The 15710-nt window shown below is 39.3% G+C and overlaps 2 protein-coding genes across 7 annotated transcripts in view; one reads left to right on the top strand and one right to left on the bottom strand.

Annotated features, from left to right (window-relative positions):
- Positions 1-15710, top strand: part of Cadps (calcium-dependent secretion activator 1) — a 48741-nt gene that overhangs the window by 28484 nt on the left and 4547 nt on the right. For 2 of the 6 annotated variants that reach the window (XM_071702444.1, XM_071702440.1), the window contains 10 exons: positions 8288-8862; positions 9213-9380; positions 10092-10583; positions 10749-11155; positions 11263-11727; positions 12175-12534; positions 12961-13206; positions 13590-13893; positions 14892-15048; positions 15192-15643. In XM_071702444.1, coding sequence (XP_071558545.1) covers positions 8428-8862; positions 9213-9380; positions 10092-10583; positions 10749-11155; positions 11263-11727; positions 12175-12534; positions 12961-13206; positions 13590-13893; positions 14892-15048; positions 15192-15643 — 3486 coding nt within the window. In that variant the 5' untranslated portion in view covers positions 8288-8427. Of the gene's footprint in view, positions 1-4124; positions 4286-4492; positions 4763-5896; positions 6127-8287; positions 8863-9212; positions 9381-10091; positions 10584-10748; positions 11156-11262; positions 11728-12174; positions 12535-12960; positions 13207-13589; positions 13894-14891; positions 15049-15191; positions 15644-15710 lie in introns of those variants that run through there. The other 4 variants (XM_071702469.1, XM_071702453.1, XM_071702462.1 and 1 more) reach the window with 4 other exon arrangements.
- The window catches only part of Daw (activin beta chain dawdle), a 42539-nt gene continuing 30414 nt past the window's right edge, over positions 3586-15710 (bottom strand). Inside the window, exon 6 of the transcript XR_011717792.1 lies at positions 3586-3601. The gene's annotated coding sequence lies outside the window, so the exon portion shown is untranslated. The remainder of the gene's footprint in view (positions 3602-15710) is intronic.

Consider the following 15710-nt stretch of genomic DNA (forward strand, 5'->3'; position numbering starts at 1 on the left):
TATTGTATGTACAAGCGATATGACACTCGCTATTGCAGGAATTTAAAATTTTTATATAAATAACGTGAGAAAATCTAGTTAGTCGTTTTTGAACTTGTGTATTCTAAAATTTGTTGAAACGAATCTGACGTAACGCAATGTGGAATACGTGCTGGTAAATAGGCCGGTGAAAATCAATATATTTATTCTTTCGCACGGTTCGATACAGGTAGTACTCTATGACGTACTGGTTTAATCTTGATAAAAAACGTGACCTCGTAAACGATAAAAATAATATCGCAAGTTTTACCGGGTCTAACTTTAACCCTCTTACCCCTTGTCTCGGCTTTAATGTAAAAATCAAGCTATATAAAAAGAGACAGGAAGAAGTGCAGTGCATTTTGAAATAATTGTCCTGTCATATATTCTCGTGTGCTCAAAATAACTCGCAGTTACCTTCCGCTTATATTCTCCCTTTCGTGTTTTTCCTGTAAATATCATTTCTGCTAAAGAGAAAATTAACATGCATCTCTTCGATAAAGATATACGAAAACGTGTCGCGAAGAGACGACAAGACTCGCCGTTTGTGAAAATTGTCATGGATTGATGGAAGTGACGTGCGCTATGATAATAAGTGGATCAATGTGCGCCATATTTAATAAGCGCAGATAAAGGAGCGCATCAATGTCGAGCTGAAAGCATTGGCATATGCCTGGAAATTCGATTGACACGGCATTTCCTATCACCGGCCGAAGAGCCTCCAACATCGGAGATAGTAACAAAATTTCTGATAAAAGTGACGTTTTTAAAAAATCGCTATAAACGTAATGAAAGAGTTATATTTAGCGCTAAGTCAATTGATTATTATACTAAGAACTATAAGTCTGTCTTTCATTTTTCTTATTATCAAATTTATATTACTATTACACATATTTATTTGCTTTTTTTTTCAAGCTTTTTAAAATGTAATATATAAAAAGCAAAAATTCTTTTGATTATAAATAATTTACAGAATTATTTTCTTATCTTAAGTAATTTTGGAATTGTTAAATCTTATTTAGAGATATAAAAGTTTTAGAATTCGAGATTTAATTTTAAGTATTAAAAGCTGCGAAAGAAATAATAATTTGAAATTTGTTTTAAAAATGTCTACTCAGAAAATAAAATGATAAAATTTATTTTGTTTAGTTTCCTATTTAAGTATTCCCAAACAACCGGTTTTAACCAACGCGATGGTATTCTCCGTTGTATGACCGTTTATTTAACGAAGAGAGAGGTGGAATGCGAAAAATGTACATCGATAATGCGCTGGTAATTAGTAACTGAGCGATACTGGACGAAACTGAACACGGCTTATCGATCTTCTATAACTTTGGTGCAAATTTTGCTTACGAATTCCTATACGATCGCTAATACTATTAATTTAAATATTGACAGTAATCGATGCAGCCCGGAGATTCCTTTTTTAGCATAGTTCTACGAAATACCCTTCAAATAAAAATAAATTCTATAATATATAAATATCTCTTGCGGATGTGACGCTAGGCAAAGCCCTAAGCTGTAGCTCCGATCTAAATCCGGCTGCGAATTGGAAAATATGCAGCGAAGGCACGCCGCTGATTACCAAAACCGAACGCTACACAACACACATGTATACACACGTAACCGATTATCGATCTCTTCGCGTATAAGTTTGGCGGAAATTTCGCGTCGCAACTACGGCGCAATCGTGTGCCCCGGATCCATCTCCTTTTTCTTCCACCACCCCGCGTTGCTATTTCGAAACTTTTCCCCGTGGGTCGCGTTTACACAATCCAATAAGTTAATCGCCCGTACCGGTATCTATACCGTTGTACATGCGGGATTAGTATCTTAACTTGATAAACTTCGCGTCGTGTTACGTAATCCGTTTTCGACCGCTTTTCACCTAAACCTGCGACGTTGGTTCTCTCATTTTTATCACTATCGAATGTTATTTACGAGCGTTTATCTGCCAGGATTCAGTTCAGTGTGTCAAGTGATAGTTTGATACACCGCTAACACTCTCGCACTTTTGGCATGTACGGATATTTCGGAATGAACGAAATATGAACGTAGCATTTATCCCTTTTTTCTTTCGAAATTTATGATCGACCTTTATCAAAAATTAACGTTCGATTTTTCTATTATCTCTACAATTTTAATACTGGATTACTATGGTTAATATCGGGGAAACTATAATCAGAGCGTTACCTTTGATAATAAACCGCTTATGCAACTGAACAGATGGGGAACAATATCAATTACTTGTCTTTGTATAATGAGAAAGACGGTCATAAATTACACAACGAAGAAATAAAGAAAGCAATAAGATAAAATTATATACTATTTTAATGTTCTGTGAATTATCCGTATTAGAATTAATTATTCCTTTTATGTTTTAATTTAAGTCAGTAATCATTATTACATAGCTGGGGTTAAATCTCGTTATTTATTTTTCTATTAATATGTAAAAAACATTCAATGATCTTTATTATATCTAATTTGTTACGTGCAATACCTGAGATCTAACGATTTCATTACAAGGTATTACAATCGACAATTCAGTTATAATTATTAACCGAACTTGTCGCTTACGCAATTACTATTCGCGATGCCAATTGTTCTTCGAGCGTAGCATATGCGTATTTAACATAAACATAATACATTTCCCGCAGCGTAATGTCGCCGTTACTCCCGGATCATTTCAACCGTTACAACGTTATCTATGTTATTTTAAATCCCTTTACGCCAGACGTGTTACTTCGTATCGTTAAATATTCATCGTGTCTGCATACGAATGTGCGCCGGGCGCGTATCTGATAACGGCCACACGTTGCTCCACATTGACTATCCGCTTTTACGTATCTCGGATCCGCGGTATTTCACTTTCCCGGCCCAGGAATCGCGCCCGCGCGCACGCTCTGTATCAACGTTACAACGGTGGAAACATTTGCATTTCTGGGTTAGGCATTAACACGCCCGTATACACGTGCCTTTGTACGCGAGCTGGACGTGTATATTGTTACAATATAACGATCATACGAGAGCGAGAGAAAGAGAGAGCCGGCGCGCCGATCAGGTACCGGCTGGCTCACGTATATTTCATTTGAAAATTAAACCAGAAAGCATCATTCATGTTCTATCCCACTAGCTAGATGACATTAATTATATCACTTTACGCTATTTTGTTGTACGTCGTAAAAATATTTTACTGTAGCTCAGCTTTGCGCGTATTTTATTTCTCGCAACGACTGAGATCTCAACATTTCTCACTGACGCGACGTGCCAATATATTATAGGATTGATTTTCTTCCCACGGTTAATATTTCTTATTATCATTTGAATTATAAAAGTAATCAAGAGTAAAAGTTTAGAATCGAGGGGTGCTTACCTGGCTGAAGAAAGAAAGACTAGTAAGAAAAGTCTTCTTCTAGCATACACACATACAGCAATACAATTTTATAATAAAATACTATAATAATAAAAAATACTATGATACAATTTTTCATATTTACTGAAAAAAATCTGCTGCGATTGTTGCGACGATTGCAGAATGATCAGATAACGGTGATCTCAACAGATATACATAGTAGAGAACAATCTGAAAAAAGAAAAAATTGCAATATCAGTATTATGATTTTAACTTTATTAGTATTATTATTTTTATATTTAATGTGTAGATATTTGATAAAATATGTTAAAAATCTGCGTCAATAATCACTTATAAAATTTTGACCTAGGAAGAGATAAATACGTCAAGAAATAAGCCTATACAAATCAAAAGCAGACAAGACGACATAATTCTCAATGATAATTCATACAACCTAGTCGATTAAGGAATTTTCCATTTAATTCTTTTTGGGTCTGAGAGATTCAGAAAATTTTTTACAATTTTTCAAACTTTCTCCGATATTCTCTAATTTCCTCCGATTTTCCAGACCTGTGGCTGGAATTCTATTCGCTCGCCCGCCGTTATCACGGTGCCATGCACACGCGTGCGTACATGTCGCGCGAGTGAATCAGATATCCAGCTCGAAAGAGAAATGAGAGAAAGAGGAAGTGAGAAGGACGGCTGGCGACAATCGATATGTTTGCACTGTGACGGCCACGCACGTCTTTCTTCCGTTCCAGTTCGCTTTCTGCATTCGCGCCGAGAGCGCTCGACATTGCACGCGGAAATCGATTGTCGCGTCTGGAAAAATTCCAGAAAGGAGAGAGAAAACGCATACACGCCCTCCTCGCACACGTCTCTCTCCTCTGCGATCGTGGTTGAACCTGATCGCAGGTCAGAACTCGGTCGTAGACTCCGTTTCTCTCTCTCTCTCTCTCTCTCTCTCTCTCTCTCTCTCTCTCTCTCTCTCTCTCTCTCTCTCTCTCTCTCTCTCTCTCTCTCTCTTTCCCTTTCTCTGGCTCTCGTCTCGCGAATAGTTTTCTTTGCTTCGATTTCGCCAGCCGGAAGTTCCTTATCGACGGCTTCTGCGCGTTTAAGTCCTGCGGCACGTAGTTACTGCTCGCCAACCGAGTTTCCTTCCCGTGCAGTAGAATTTTATGCGCTGATATGTTACGCTAACGTGAGGAACCGTGTACATCTCTATATAAAAACTAGATAAAAAGTTTGAAAATTGCGAATCTGTGCAAATAATTTGAGAATGTTGCATAAAAATTTCTTTATATAAAGTCTACAAAAACTGTTTGTGAAGAGTGTTGTGAAAATATTTATCAAATATGACGCAATGAAGGAACGGCAAAGAAAAACAAACAAGTGGGTCCAAAGTGATATAAATAATACTAGATAAATCGTTACCGCAACTCGTGCGTTTTTAATTCACTTTATAATAAATTAATAAAAATCACGATGAAGAAAGAGAATGAGAAATTAGCAGCAAACAGAATTAATAACTACTAGTAGCAGCTATAGCAGCGCGTTAATTAATTAGCTGCAATGTAATAGATATACTGTTATATTATATGTATTTTTCTATAACTTTCGCACAGAAATTGCGCGATTAACTTTCTTTTTTTTTTATTATTAATTTATTCTGAAAATTAATTTGTAAAGAATCGAGTATAAAATTCATTATTTTAAAATTATGCCAAGTCGTGCGGAATAAAGCAATTCGCCAACCAATTCTATTCATCAAATTAATTCTTCGTTAGATGCAAGCGACGAACGTTTCTCCATTAGCGCAACCAGGCTTGTAATAAGCCATCCATTTTTCGTAGCACGTGTCTGCACGTGTCAGGTCATTTAAACCCTGAGAACATTATGCCATTGAAAAGGATCTGCCGGCATTTCCATCCATCTCGCGAAACATATCGTTCGAAATTAGATCCTCTAACAAAAGTAAACCAACGTATAACATGACGCAATGCATTATAATATTTCAGCGATATTAAATCGAAATTGAGCCGTCAGTCGATTAAGAATTTTGCGACAGTTTAATGGTAATTCTACTTTATTGACTAATTTTTATTTAATTCAGTAAAAATAAATTTGGAAAACATTGTAAAAAAATTAGTTAACTGGAATTATAAGATACTTATTATAGATAGGATTTTTGACAAGACAGATACCAATTTATTTTGAAAATAATTATCTTGTACAGAAACATGTCCTCTAGATCAACTAAAATAAACTTTTAAAACGAGAAAATTCATTTCTTAAAAGAAAGAGGAATAGATACAAATTTAACTCCATTTCATTTAATTGCACGTCGACATTAATTTAGCAAAGACTTTATTTGTAGCTTATCAATCGAGGAATTTAATATTGAAAATTGAGAATTGCGAGGATAATAACGGTCTTTCAGTAATACGTTATATAAAAGATCAGTCTCTCGAATTTGTGGAAAACAATTTCGGATACTTTTCCGATCGATTCCGTGTATCCTTGCAGAAGCTTGCGGACTTTATATGGAGCACATATCTCGTCGCCACGATATATTTGCAAGGACACTGCATTCGAAGATATTACGCATTTTCACACATCGATTCGCTTTTCCGATACCGGTTCGAAGGCGAGTCCCTTGCAGGACGGAAGACAGTTTAAATCGAGTGCGACGTGTATCGCGCGCACGCGAGAGTGTGGGCGAAGGACTGTATACTATTACAGGCACACATCAAAGGGTCAGTGTAATTATCGATGGACTTGTATCGCGCGTATGGAGAGATTAAATGCAATTAAGCTTTACCACCCGTAGCCCACGAACCGTTCTACGCGGAGCATATTATGCTGTCAATAAATACAGGAGAACGTATTTATCCTGTTGAAAAGGTCAATAAATTCGTTCGACATTTCTCTTCGTTCGTAAGTTCGTTTGCGAGGGAAAGATATTCGACAGATGACGGATATTCTACAGTTGAATGCATTTCTAATAAACAGCAGCGTTTTTAATGAAGTACGAGTGATTAAAAAAACATGGAAAATTGTGCTAAGTTGTAACCAACATTTTTAGAATATTTAAGACATTTAATTTAATCATAATGATTCCGTGCTTTCAATAATAATTGCATTTTAAATAGTTGTAATAAAAATAACGATGTATATCATTTCACTAGTTTCATTTTTCGCTCTAGACTTTGTCATATTCTTAAACCTTTCGGTCTTCAAACATTTAAATTTCTAAATGGCATTAAAAATGTTTAGAACATTAGATTCTACAGCTATACATGTATAACAATTTGTATATCTTCCTTTCGGACAAGTCTTTTGTAAACTCTCATCATTATAAATTCTCGTAAAAGAATCGATTGAATCCGCTCGAAGCAATCCGATAGCATTTTAAGAGAAGCGGCAGACTTTTCAAACGATCAATTATAATTAAAATTAACGAGTAGCAGGGAAAGTGGGCTTTGAGAGGCAAACGCGATTAGTTGTGCGTGAGTTAACGCTATGTAACATTTAATTAATAATATAATACAAAACATAAATCATACATTTCAGTTCTACTTTGAGCCATCTTCAGCGACGCGGTGATAGATAAATTAAGTAATCTTAAGCTGCCCAACAAGCATAAGGTGAGTATTTAAAAATTGAATGTACAAAGATAATGTACTTTTCTGGTATTTGCTCTTGAAAATTACACTATCTTTGTACAATTAATTTTTAAATACTCATCTAATGCTCGTCGGAGATTATTTGAAGATGGTTCAAAGTAGAGCCAAAATGTACACACACACAATTTATAATTTATATTAAATTATTAATTAAATGTTACATAGCATTAATTCACGTACAACTAACCACGTTTGACTCTCAAAGACCACCTTTCCTCATTACTCGAATACTCGTTAATGTTAATATTTAGAGTCTTTAGTTAATTAATCATTTATTCGAATTATAATTAAGATAGAACCGTGCGCCAAAGCTGCGCGCACAAAGTTACCTTGGAAACCGATAAATTCAGTTATCTCTTCAACATATTATCAGAATCCCTGTTTCTGTTAGGATGTGTGGCTGATTTTTTCACTGCTACTTTTATCAGCTCTGAATTCCGTTTTGATAGTATCGTGTTCGCTGAAGGTTTATTTGTGGACTTTTGGTCCAGGGTCTTAATGGAGAAACGGAATTAAGGACTAGCCTCAAAGACTCGTCTGAGCCCTTTCGGAGTTTTTGCGATGTAGCAAAGCACGGCAAACTCAACGCCGCGCTGATGGATTGCAAATTGCTGTTTCGCGCGTGACAGCACAACGGAATTAGGATAAACGGTTTTCTTCGCTTTTGCATACGACGGCCTGCAATTATGCAAGTTGCAGTCCGCGTCGAATACGCGCTTTTGCGCGAAACATCAGATGGAAATTACGCGTAGGAACCTGCAGGCCAATTTGACACGCAACTTCCGCGCTTATGTTAGACATAATGGACGTAACAATCGCAACGCGGTGACTATATAACTTGCCTTACACTTAATATGAAATTCCTAACTTAATCAAGATAATTTAACACGCTGTACGTTTAACGAAATAATCCGGCTTTGCGTCAGAGAAAGGGAATTATAGTTTTACTTCCTACTATAAAATGCATTAATCCTCAGTCATATAGTTTGATGCGACTAGCTACTAACTTATTAGTTTCATTAATTATATCTCATTACAATGTTTTGCGATGCAATCCGTTTTTATCATCGATTATTCTCAGCTGCGTTAAATATTTAAAAATAACGTAAGAAATTCTCTCTCTCTCTCTCTCTCTCTCTCTCTCTCTCTCTCCCTTCTTCTCTCTGTTTCTTCCTCTAATAATTAAAGATAACATCACATTAAAAAATAATAAAAATAAAAAATGTTTCAGTTTTACAGAAGAGCGCGTGATCAACGCTACGGAAGCAGTAGAACACGACGGCTCCGTAACCACGTGAAGCGGCTGGGCCTCTTGTGAGGGGGAGGTCGAGAACCGCGTGCGTACTCCCTTAGAGAGTCCCTTCTTAGACGATGATAGACCCAAGTTCATCCGAAGAGGAGAGTGAGGAGGATCGTCAGAGCACTCATCATGGTGGCGGTGGCGGTGGTGGCGGCGGCCGTGCCGGGAGCGGCAGCTCTCACGGTTCCCGTCGTCATCCCGGAAGTATTGGAAGTGGTCCAGGTTCCGGTAGCGTCGGCTCGCTCGCATCCGGCCTCACCGCTTCGCCAGGCGGCCCGAACCATGTGGGCCCGCCGAGCACCGCGAGCACCCATGGATCCGGGAGTCGCGTCGCTGCGGGACCGCAGGACACCGCTGGGGCTGGTTTGGATGTGCCCAATCTCACCAGCGCCAGGAACTCCCTGTCGCCATCGATGAGCGCAGCCCAGGACGCCGCGAATTATGCTCAGCGGCCCACTAGTCCGTCACCCTCGGTGGCCAGCGAAAAGACGGAAGCGGAGTTGCAAGTACGCGAGTGCACTGAATTTTTTTCGTTTCTCGTTGGGGAATTTTTTTTGCTTGCCGCATTTTTGTTTTAGATGTTTGAAAAAATATCCATAACAAAAGTGTGATATAAAATAGATAATATGATAAAGAATATGCAATGTGTGTTGGAGAATTTCTCTTCATGCTACAAAGAGAAAATCTAATGTTATAAAAATAACAGGATTCTTAATTTGTGGACGGTTGAAATGGTTGTGAGAAACATTTTACTTTGTCTAGTTTTTTCCGTAAAAAGAAACGGGATGAAAATTTTTTTAACAACGCGTCGCGAACAATTTCGTCCTGCTGATACGAATTTTCTTGTCTTCTTCAGGACAAGCAAGAGAGGGAGGAAGAGCAAAGGAAAACCCGGATTCAGCTTTACGTCTTCATATCTAGATGTATCGCTTATCCGTTCAACGCCAAACAACCAATGGACATGACGCGAAGGCAGATGAAAGTAACGAAGCAACAATTGGAGACCATATGTTCTCGTTTTCAGGTAAACCGCTAGAGTGGATAGAAAGTAATTAATTAAATTTTTATTAAATACGGAAATAAGAAATGTACGTGCAGAATAATGTTGTAGATTTTTGCCGAGAATTTTGTTAAATCTCTACATCATATATTATCTCTACTGATCGTCCACTTACGTTACTTATTTTATTCGGACAAAAATATTGCTTAAATATTCGTTACATGTATTTATAATTTTATGAAATAAGAGAAACCCTTCGTGATGAATAGCCGTTTTTCGAAGCCTTATACAGAGTCTTATAGTTTAACCTGTAACCTTCACCTTCGCCGCTCTTAGATATATCGAAGCTGTACGATCGCATTAAATTATTGGCCGCTGTAAATATAGACTTGTCTCCGTTATACCAACGCAATCGTATTTTATGTCTTGTATCGCTGCGTGAGATCTACATTAATTTTTCTTGTTTTTTTCTCTTGTTAAGCGAAATTAAATGCATAATAAAATTTTTTTATATATCTACAGAAATATAATATATCTCTATATTACTTAAGAGATATTCGATATGTATCGATCCTATTTTGCAAATTGTTTTAGACGTTAATGAAATTCAAAATTCAAAATCTATATCATATGTGTACTTGGATGAGAGGAATGTTGTAGCATGAAAGAAAATTGAGAAAGGGATATATCGCTTGTAATGAATTTATAATATATACGCGCTTGTATGAATTGCAGAGCTTTTTGAAGGGTGAGACGCAAATCATGGCTGACGAGGCATTCCATAATGCCATACAGAATTACTACGACGTGTTCCTGAAGTCGGACCGAGTGGTACAAATGGTGCAGAGCGGTGCATGCTCCCAGCTCGACTTCCGCGAGGTATTCAAGAAGAACATTGAGAAGCGTGTTCGGAGCCTCCCGGAAATCGACGGACTGAGCAAAGAGACTGTGCTTACGTCCTGGTTGGCCAAATTTGATTGCATTTTGAAAGGTACTGGTGACGAAGACACCAAACGGCCTTCCAGGATGCAACAGCAGTCTTTGAACTCGGAGCTGATACTGTCGAAGGAGCAGTTGTACGACATGTTTCAGCAGATCCTCGGCATCAAGAAATTCGAGCACCAGCTTCTGTTCAACGCCCTCCTGTTGGACTCAGCCGACGAACAGGCTGCCGCCATCAGGAGGGAGCTGGACGGTCGCGTACAGAAGGTCAACGAGATGGAGAAGGTACCGTGACGGCTGCTTTTTCTTCTTTTCATTTCGGCTTTTATTCTACTTTAATGCTGTTTCATTTTGGACATGGATACGTTCTTTCTATTTGTTCCATCGCTGATACTCCACCGATCGCTTCTGCTCGTTCCTGAACGCCGACCGTTCCTTCTTTATCCCTAGAACCGCAAGCTCATGCCCAGGTTCCTTCTGAAAGAGATGGAGTCGCTCTACATCGAGGAGCTCAAGTCGTCTATCAACCTGCTAATGACTAATCTGGAGTCGTTACCGGTCTCCAAGGGTTCGATAGACAGCAAATACGGGCTGCAGAAGCTGAAGCGCTACAACCATCGTGGTGAGCGCTCCCGCTGCCGCGCTCAGGGCTCCCTCGCTAAACTGGAGGGCGACTCCGCCGATTCCGATCCCCAGCTGACGAAAATGGACGTTGGCCTGACCTTCCAGCTGGAAGTAGTCGTAATGGAGGTCAAGGGCCTCAAAAGCCTAGCACCCGATAGAATAGTTTATTGCACCATGGAGGTGGAGGGCGGCGAGAAGCTGCAGACCGATCAGGCCGAGGCCTCCAAGCCTATGTGAGTAAAGAAAGAGAAATCGACGATCGGAGCTCGATCCCGATCGCGATATACCAATGGGAGGTCAAGGCCGACGCATCATTCTCGTCCACGGGTCCTATTTATAGGTGGGACACTCAGGGTGACTTCACGACAATGCACCCGCTGCCGGTGGTCAAGGTCAGACTGTACACCGAGAATCCGGCGATGCTCGCGCTCGACGATAAGGAGTTGGGCAAGGTGATCCTGCGGCCCACTCCGCTGTCGTGCAAAGTGCCCGAGTGGCATCGCATGACCGTGCCCAAGAATTGCGCCGATCAGGATCTACGCATGAAGATCGCCTGCCGTATGGACAAGCCGCTCAACATGAAGCACTGCGGCTATCTCTACGCGATGGGCAAGTCCGTATGGAAAAAGTGGAAGAAGCGGTACTTTGTGTTGGTCCAGGTCTCGCAGTACACATTTGCGATGTGCTCGTACAAAGAAAAGAAAAGCGAGCCGTCGGAAATGATGCAGCTCGATGGCTATACAGTGGACTATATCGAGGCCGTTTCTGCTAATCTCATGGTCGGCATGGATTTGGAGGGAGGAAGGTAAATTTCTCTCCCTCGTAGAGAGAGCGAGAGATACCTAATCCCTGTTGCAGCAGCATGCTCGTAGTCGCACAGATTCGTAAGATTGCTTATTGCAATCGTTCGTTCTCAAACGTTAATTATCGAATTTTTATTAAGACAATTTTTGCTTTTATTAGTAGTAGATACTTAAATTCGTTTTATTATTGCAAAGCCACGCTATTAAATGTTTCACATAATTCAACAGCTTTCAAAAATAGATTTCCATCTAAGTTGATTTTATAGCAAAAGTTGATTAGTAATTGCTTTGGAAAGCAATTTAGCTTTCGATTAGTCCGATTCATAGAACATTTAATTTTTACACGTCAGTTTTTCAACATAATCGAGCAAGATATTTCACAGTTGACAGGCGAAGATCGTGTGTCCTAATTGCACAATTCGCAATCACGAATTGCATGTATTCGACAGGTATTTCTTCAACGCTGTGCGCGAAGGCGACAATATAGTGTACGCCTCGGATGACGAGAACGAGTGTCACTTGTGGGTAATGGCAATGTATCGGGCGACTGGCCAGTCGCACAAGCCCACTCCGCCAGTCTCTGTGGCTGACAAGAATTCAACCATCAGTAAGATTCAAGGTGACGCCGATCGCGCGAAGAAGCATGGTATGGAGGATTATATCAGTGCAGATCCATGCAAGTTTGACCATCACGCTCTATTCAAGTACCTGCAGAACATGATCCTGGACTACAGACTGAACGATCCTTACTGCTCTCTCGGCTGGTTCTCGCCAGGTCAAGTTTTTGTGCTGGATGAATATTGTGCCAGGTAATGAAGCTCGTTTTTATCAAAATTTAAACCGGTTACTCTGTTTTTTTTTTTTCGCAAGGTAATACATTCTCATTTTCATTTTATTATCTATTTTAATCAAGTATGTTTTTATATCTCATAAATACATGTTTTACAAGATACTAAAAACAAACAGAATTAATGCGATTCTTGTTTTTATTTTATTATCTGTTTACCAAATATGTTTTTATATCTCATAAATACATGTTTTACAAGATACTAAAAATAAACAGAATTAATGCGATTCTTGTTTTTATTTTATTATCTGTTTACCAAATATGTTTTTATATCTCATAAATACATGTTTTACAAGATACTAAAAATAAACAGAATTAATGCGATTTCCTTTCTCTTTTATTTTTGTATTGCAATATCGACTTGAGCGTCTGTTTTCTGACAATATAGATACGGCGTGCGCGGGTGCTTTCGGCATCTCGGCTATCTTCATGACCTGTTGGATAGAATCAATCGTGGGCTTATGATAGATCCGACATTGATACACTTTAGTTTCGCCTTCTGTGCCACTCATGTTTACGGCAACACAACATCCGCCGATGGCGTGGGCTCGATTACTCACGAAGAAAAAGATAAATTTCAGGAGATTAAGGAACGGCTCAGACAGATTCTCGAGAGTCAAATCACCAACTTTAGGTAAGCAATTCCAATCTTCTTCGAACTGTGAATGATATAAAAAATAACTATTACAAAGAATTATTTAAGCGTTTAATATTTAGTTTTACAAATTATTTTTTTGATATGTATCTCAAAATTACATTCCTCTTAATAAAATTCACTTTTCTCTTTTTTGAAATTATCTTTTTGTTGCGATTTTTATTTGAATATAATATGTATGTATTATAATAATATGTATGTCTTTACTTGGGAAGAAATCAATTTTCATGCACGCTATTATAATAGCTATTACAATGGAATATCTCTTAAAAATAGACTAATCTTAAAAATAGACAAAATAATTTCCCAAAAAATTACTTTGTCCGATTAAATGTCACCAACTGTGTTCCTTTTCGCAACAGGTACAGTTTTCCATTTGGGCGTCCGGAAGGCGCGTTGAAAGCGACTTTATCTCTTTTGGAACGCGTTCTCATGAAGGACAGCGTGACACCTGTGCCGCAGGAAGAAGTGAAAGCTCTGATAAAGAACTGCTTAGAAACGGCAGCGCTTGTAAATTACACAAAATTGTCCGCCGAAGCAAAGATCGAGGATGATCTAAGCGGCGAGGCATGCGTGCCTTCCAGCAAGAAGCTAGAGGATCTCATACATCTCGCCGAGTTATGCGTCGACCTGCTCCAGCAAAATGAAGAACATTATTCGGAGGTATTAGTTGGGTTTTTAGAACTGAGTGTCTATTCTCGGGGCTCTCGAGAGAGAGGGTCAGCATGCCTTGAAACTCGGACTTGGTAAGGGTCCGGCCACCTCCTCAGAAGACAAACGCGCGTCATTCCTTCTCGTCGTCGTAGACAATTGGCTCGCGTAGACAATTGCATAGAGAGCTTCTATTATCACCGCGAAAGTCGCTTTCATGTAGAATAATCGTTGAATTGCGGACGTCGTGAGATATCCTACTGCAACTGAGAGACGTTCACTTTCTTGTAGAAAGACAAGAGCAACACTTAACTTTTTTTATGTTGTTGCGTTTTCGAGTTTGCATATACATACATCATATATATACATCATGAAACACGTCACAAGACAATAAATAGGATGGATGCATCAAAGATATATCAAATGTTCAATCTACGCTTATTTTCGTCGTATATATTGTATATTTTTTCGAGAACCCAACGATTATTTCTTAATTAATATATATATATATAATTATAAATTAAAATGCGGTTACCGCCACAGTAATTTTATCGATCAATATTTCGTTTCCATTATTAGAAATTATACGCGTCAAAAATAATACTTTTATTTAGCAAAGGAATTAAATAATTCATTGCTGCGTCTATATCCTAGCACTTCACACGTTGCTGCGTTTAGTTTAAATTTAGTTTCACTTTCATTTCTCACCAGACATCTTTTGCAAATGAGAGGCGTCTTATCAACATTCGATTGCGATATCTCCCTCGACGTTTCGCTCGAGTCAATAATCACGTTGAGATCTTAGATGCAGCAAACGCTTGTCGCTTAGCATTACGAATTTTACGACCGTTCTCTCACGCACATTTATGAAGTAGAAGTAGTGTCTTCTGGGTACTCGAGGGCCCCGTGCTCAGGGTGGCGTCCCCATCACCCCGAGCTAGACGAAACATGCCCACCGTATATGTGCGATGTCCAATATTTTCACGATCCGCTCCTACTACACTGTACCGCAGGCGTTCGCCTGGTTTAGCGATCTTATGGTGGAGCACGCCGAGATCTTCTGGTCGCTATTTGCCGTCGATATGGATAAAGTACTCGCAGAACAACCGCCAGACACGTGGGACAGTTTTCCACTGTTCCAGATAATGAATGATTATCTCAGGACCGACGGTGAGTTTAATTCTCGTCTAGAATTATGATTGACAGGATTTAATTTGATTGTCTTCTCTTATCTTAAGTATCAGAGATGTCGTGTGCTTTGAGATTAGATTTAAGGATTCTATAGATGGTCGCGAAATTTAATTTGCACGTAGACAATTTGAAGAATGGGAGATTCCATCAGCATCTGCGCGACACGTTCGCGCCGTTGGTGGTGCGTTACGTTGATCTTATGGAAACGTCGATCGCTCAGTCGATTCACAAGGGCTTCGAGAAGGAACGATGGGAGATCAAGGGGAACGGCTGTGCCACATCGGAGGATCTCTTCTGGAAGTTGGATGCGTTGCAATCGTTCATCGGCGGGTTGCACTGGCCTGATCAGGAGTTCAGGCAACATCTCGAGCAGAGATTAAAACTGATGGCATGTGACATGGTGGAGTCGTGCATTCAGAGGACCGACGCGGCCTTCCAGCAGTGGCTTAAGAAAGGCGTGACCTTTATCTCCACAGATTATATCATACCGTCGGAAATGTGCGCTATGGTGAACGTTATTTTGGACGCCAAGAATCAGAGTTTTAAACTTTGTACTGTCGATGGAGTCGATGTGGTAAGTTCATTCGGTGGCTGATCTCTTTAGGAAAATCGTCGAGAAACGCGAAATGCAACATTCTGCG

Source organism: Temnothorax nylanderi, unplaced genomic scaffold (genome assembly GCF_030848795.1).
Source record: "Temnothorax nylanderi isolate EJ_2023f unplaced genomic scaffold, tnyl_v1.0 TNYL_tig0003_pilon, whole genome shotgun sequence".
Lineage (NCBI taxonomy): Eukaryota > Metazoa > Arthropoda > Insecta > Hymenoptera > Formicidae > Temnothorax > Temnothorax nylanderi.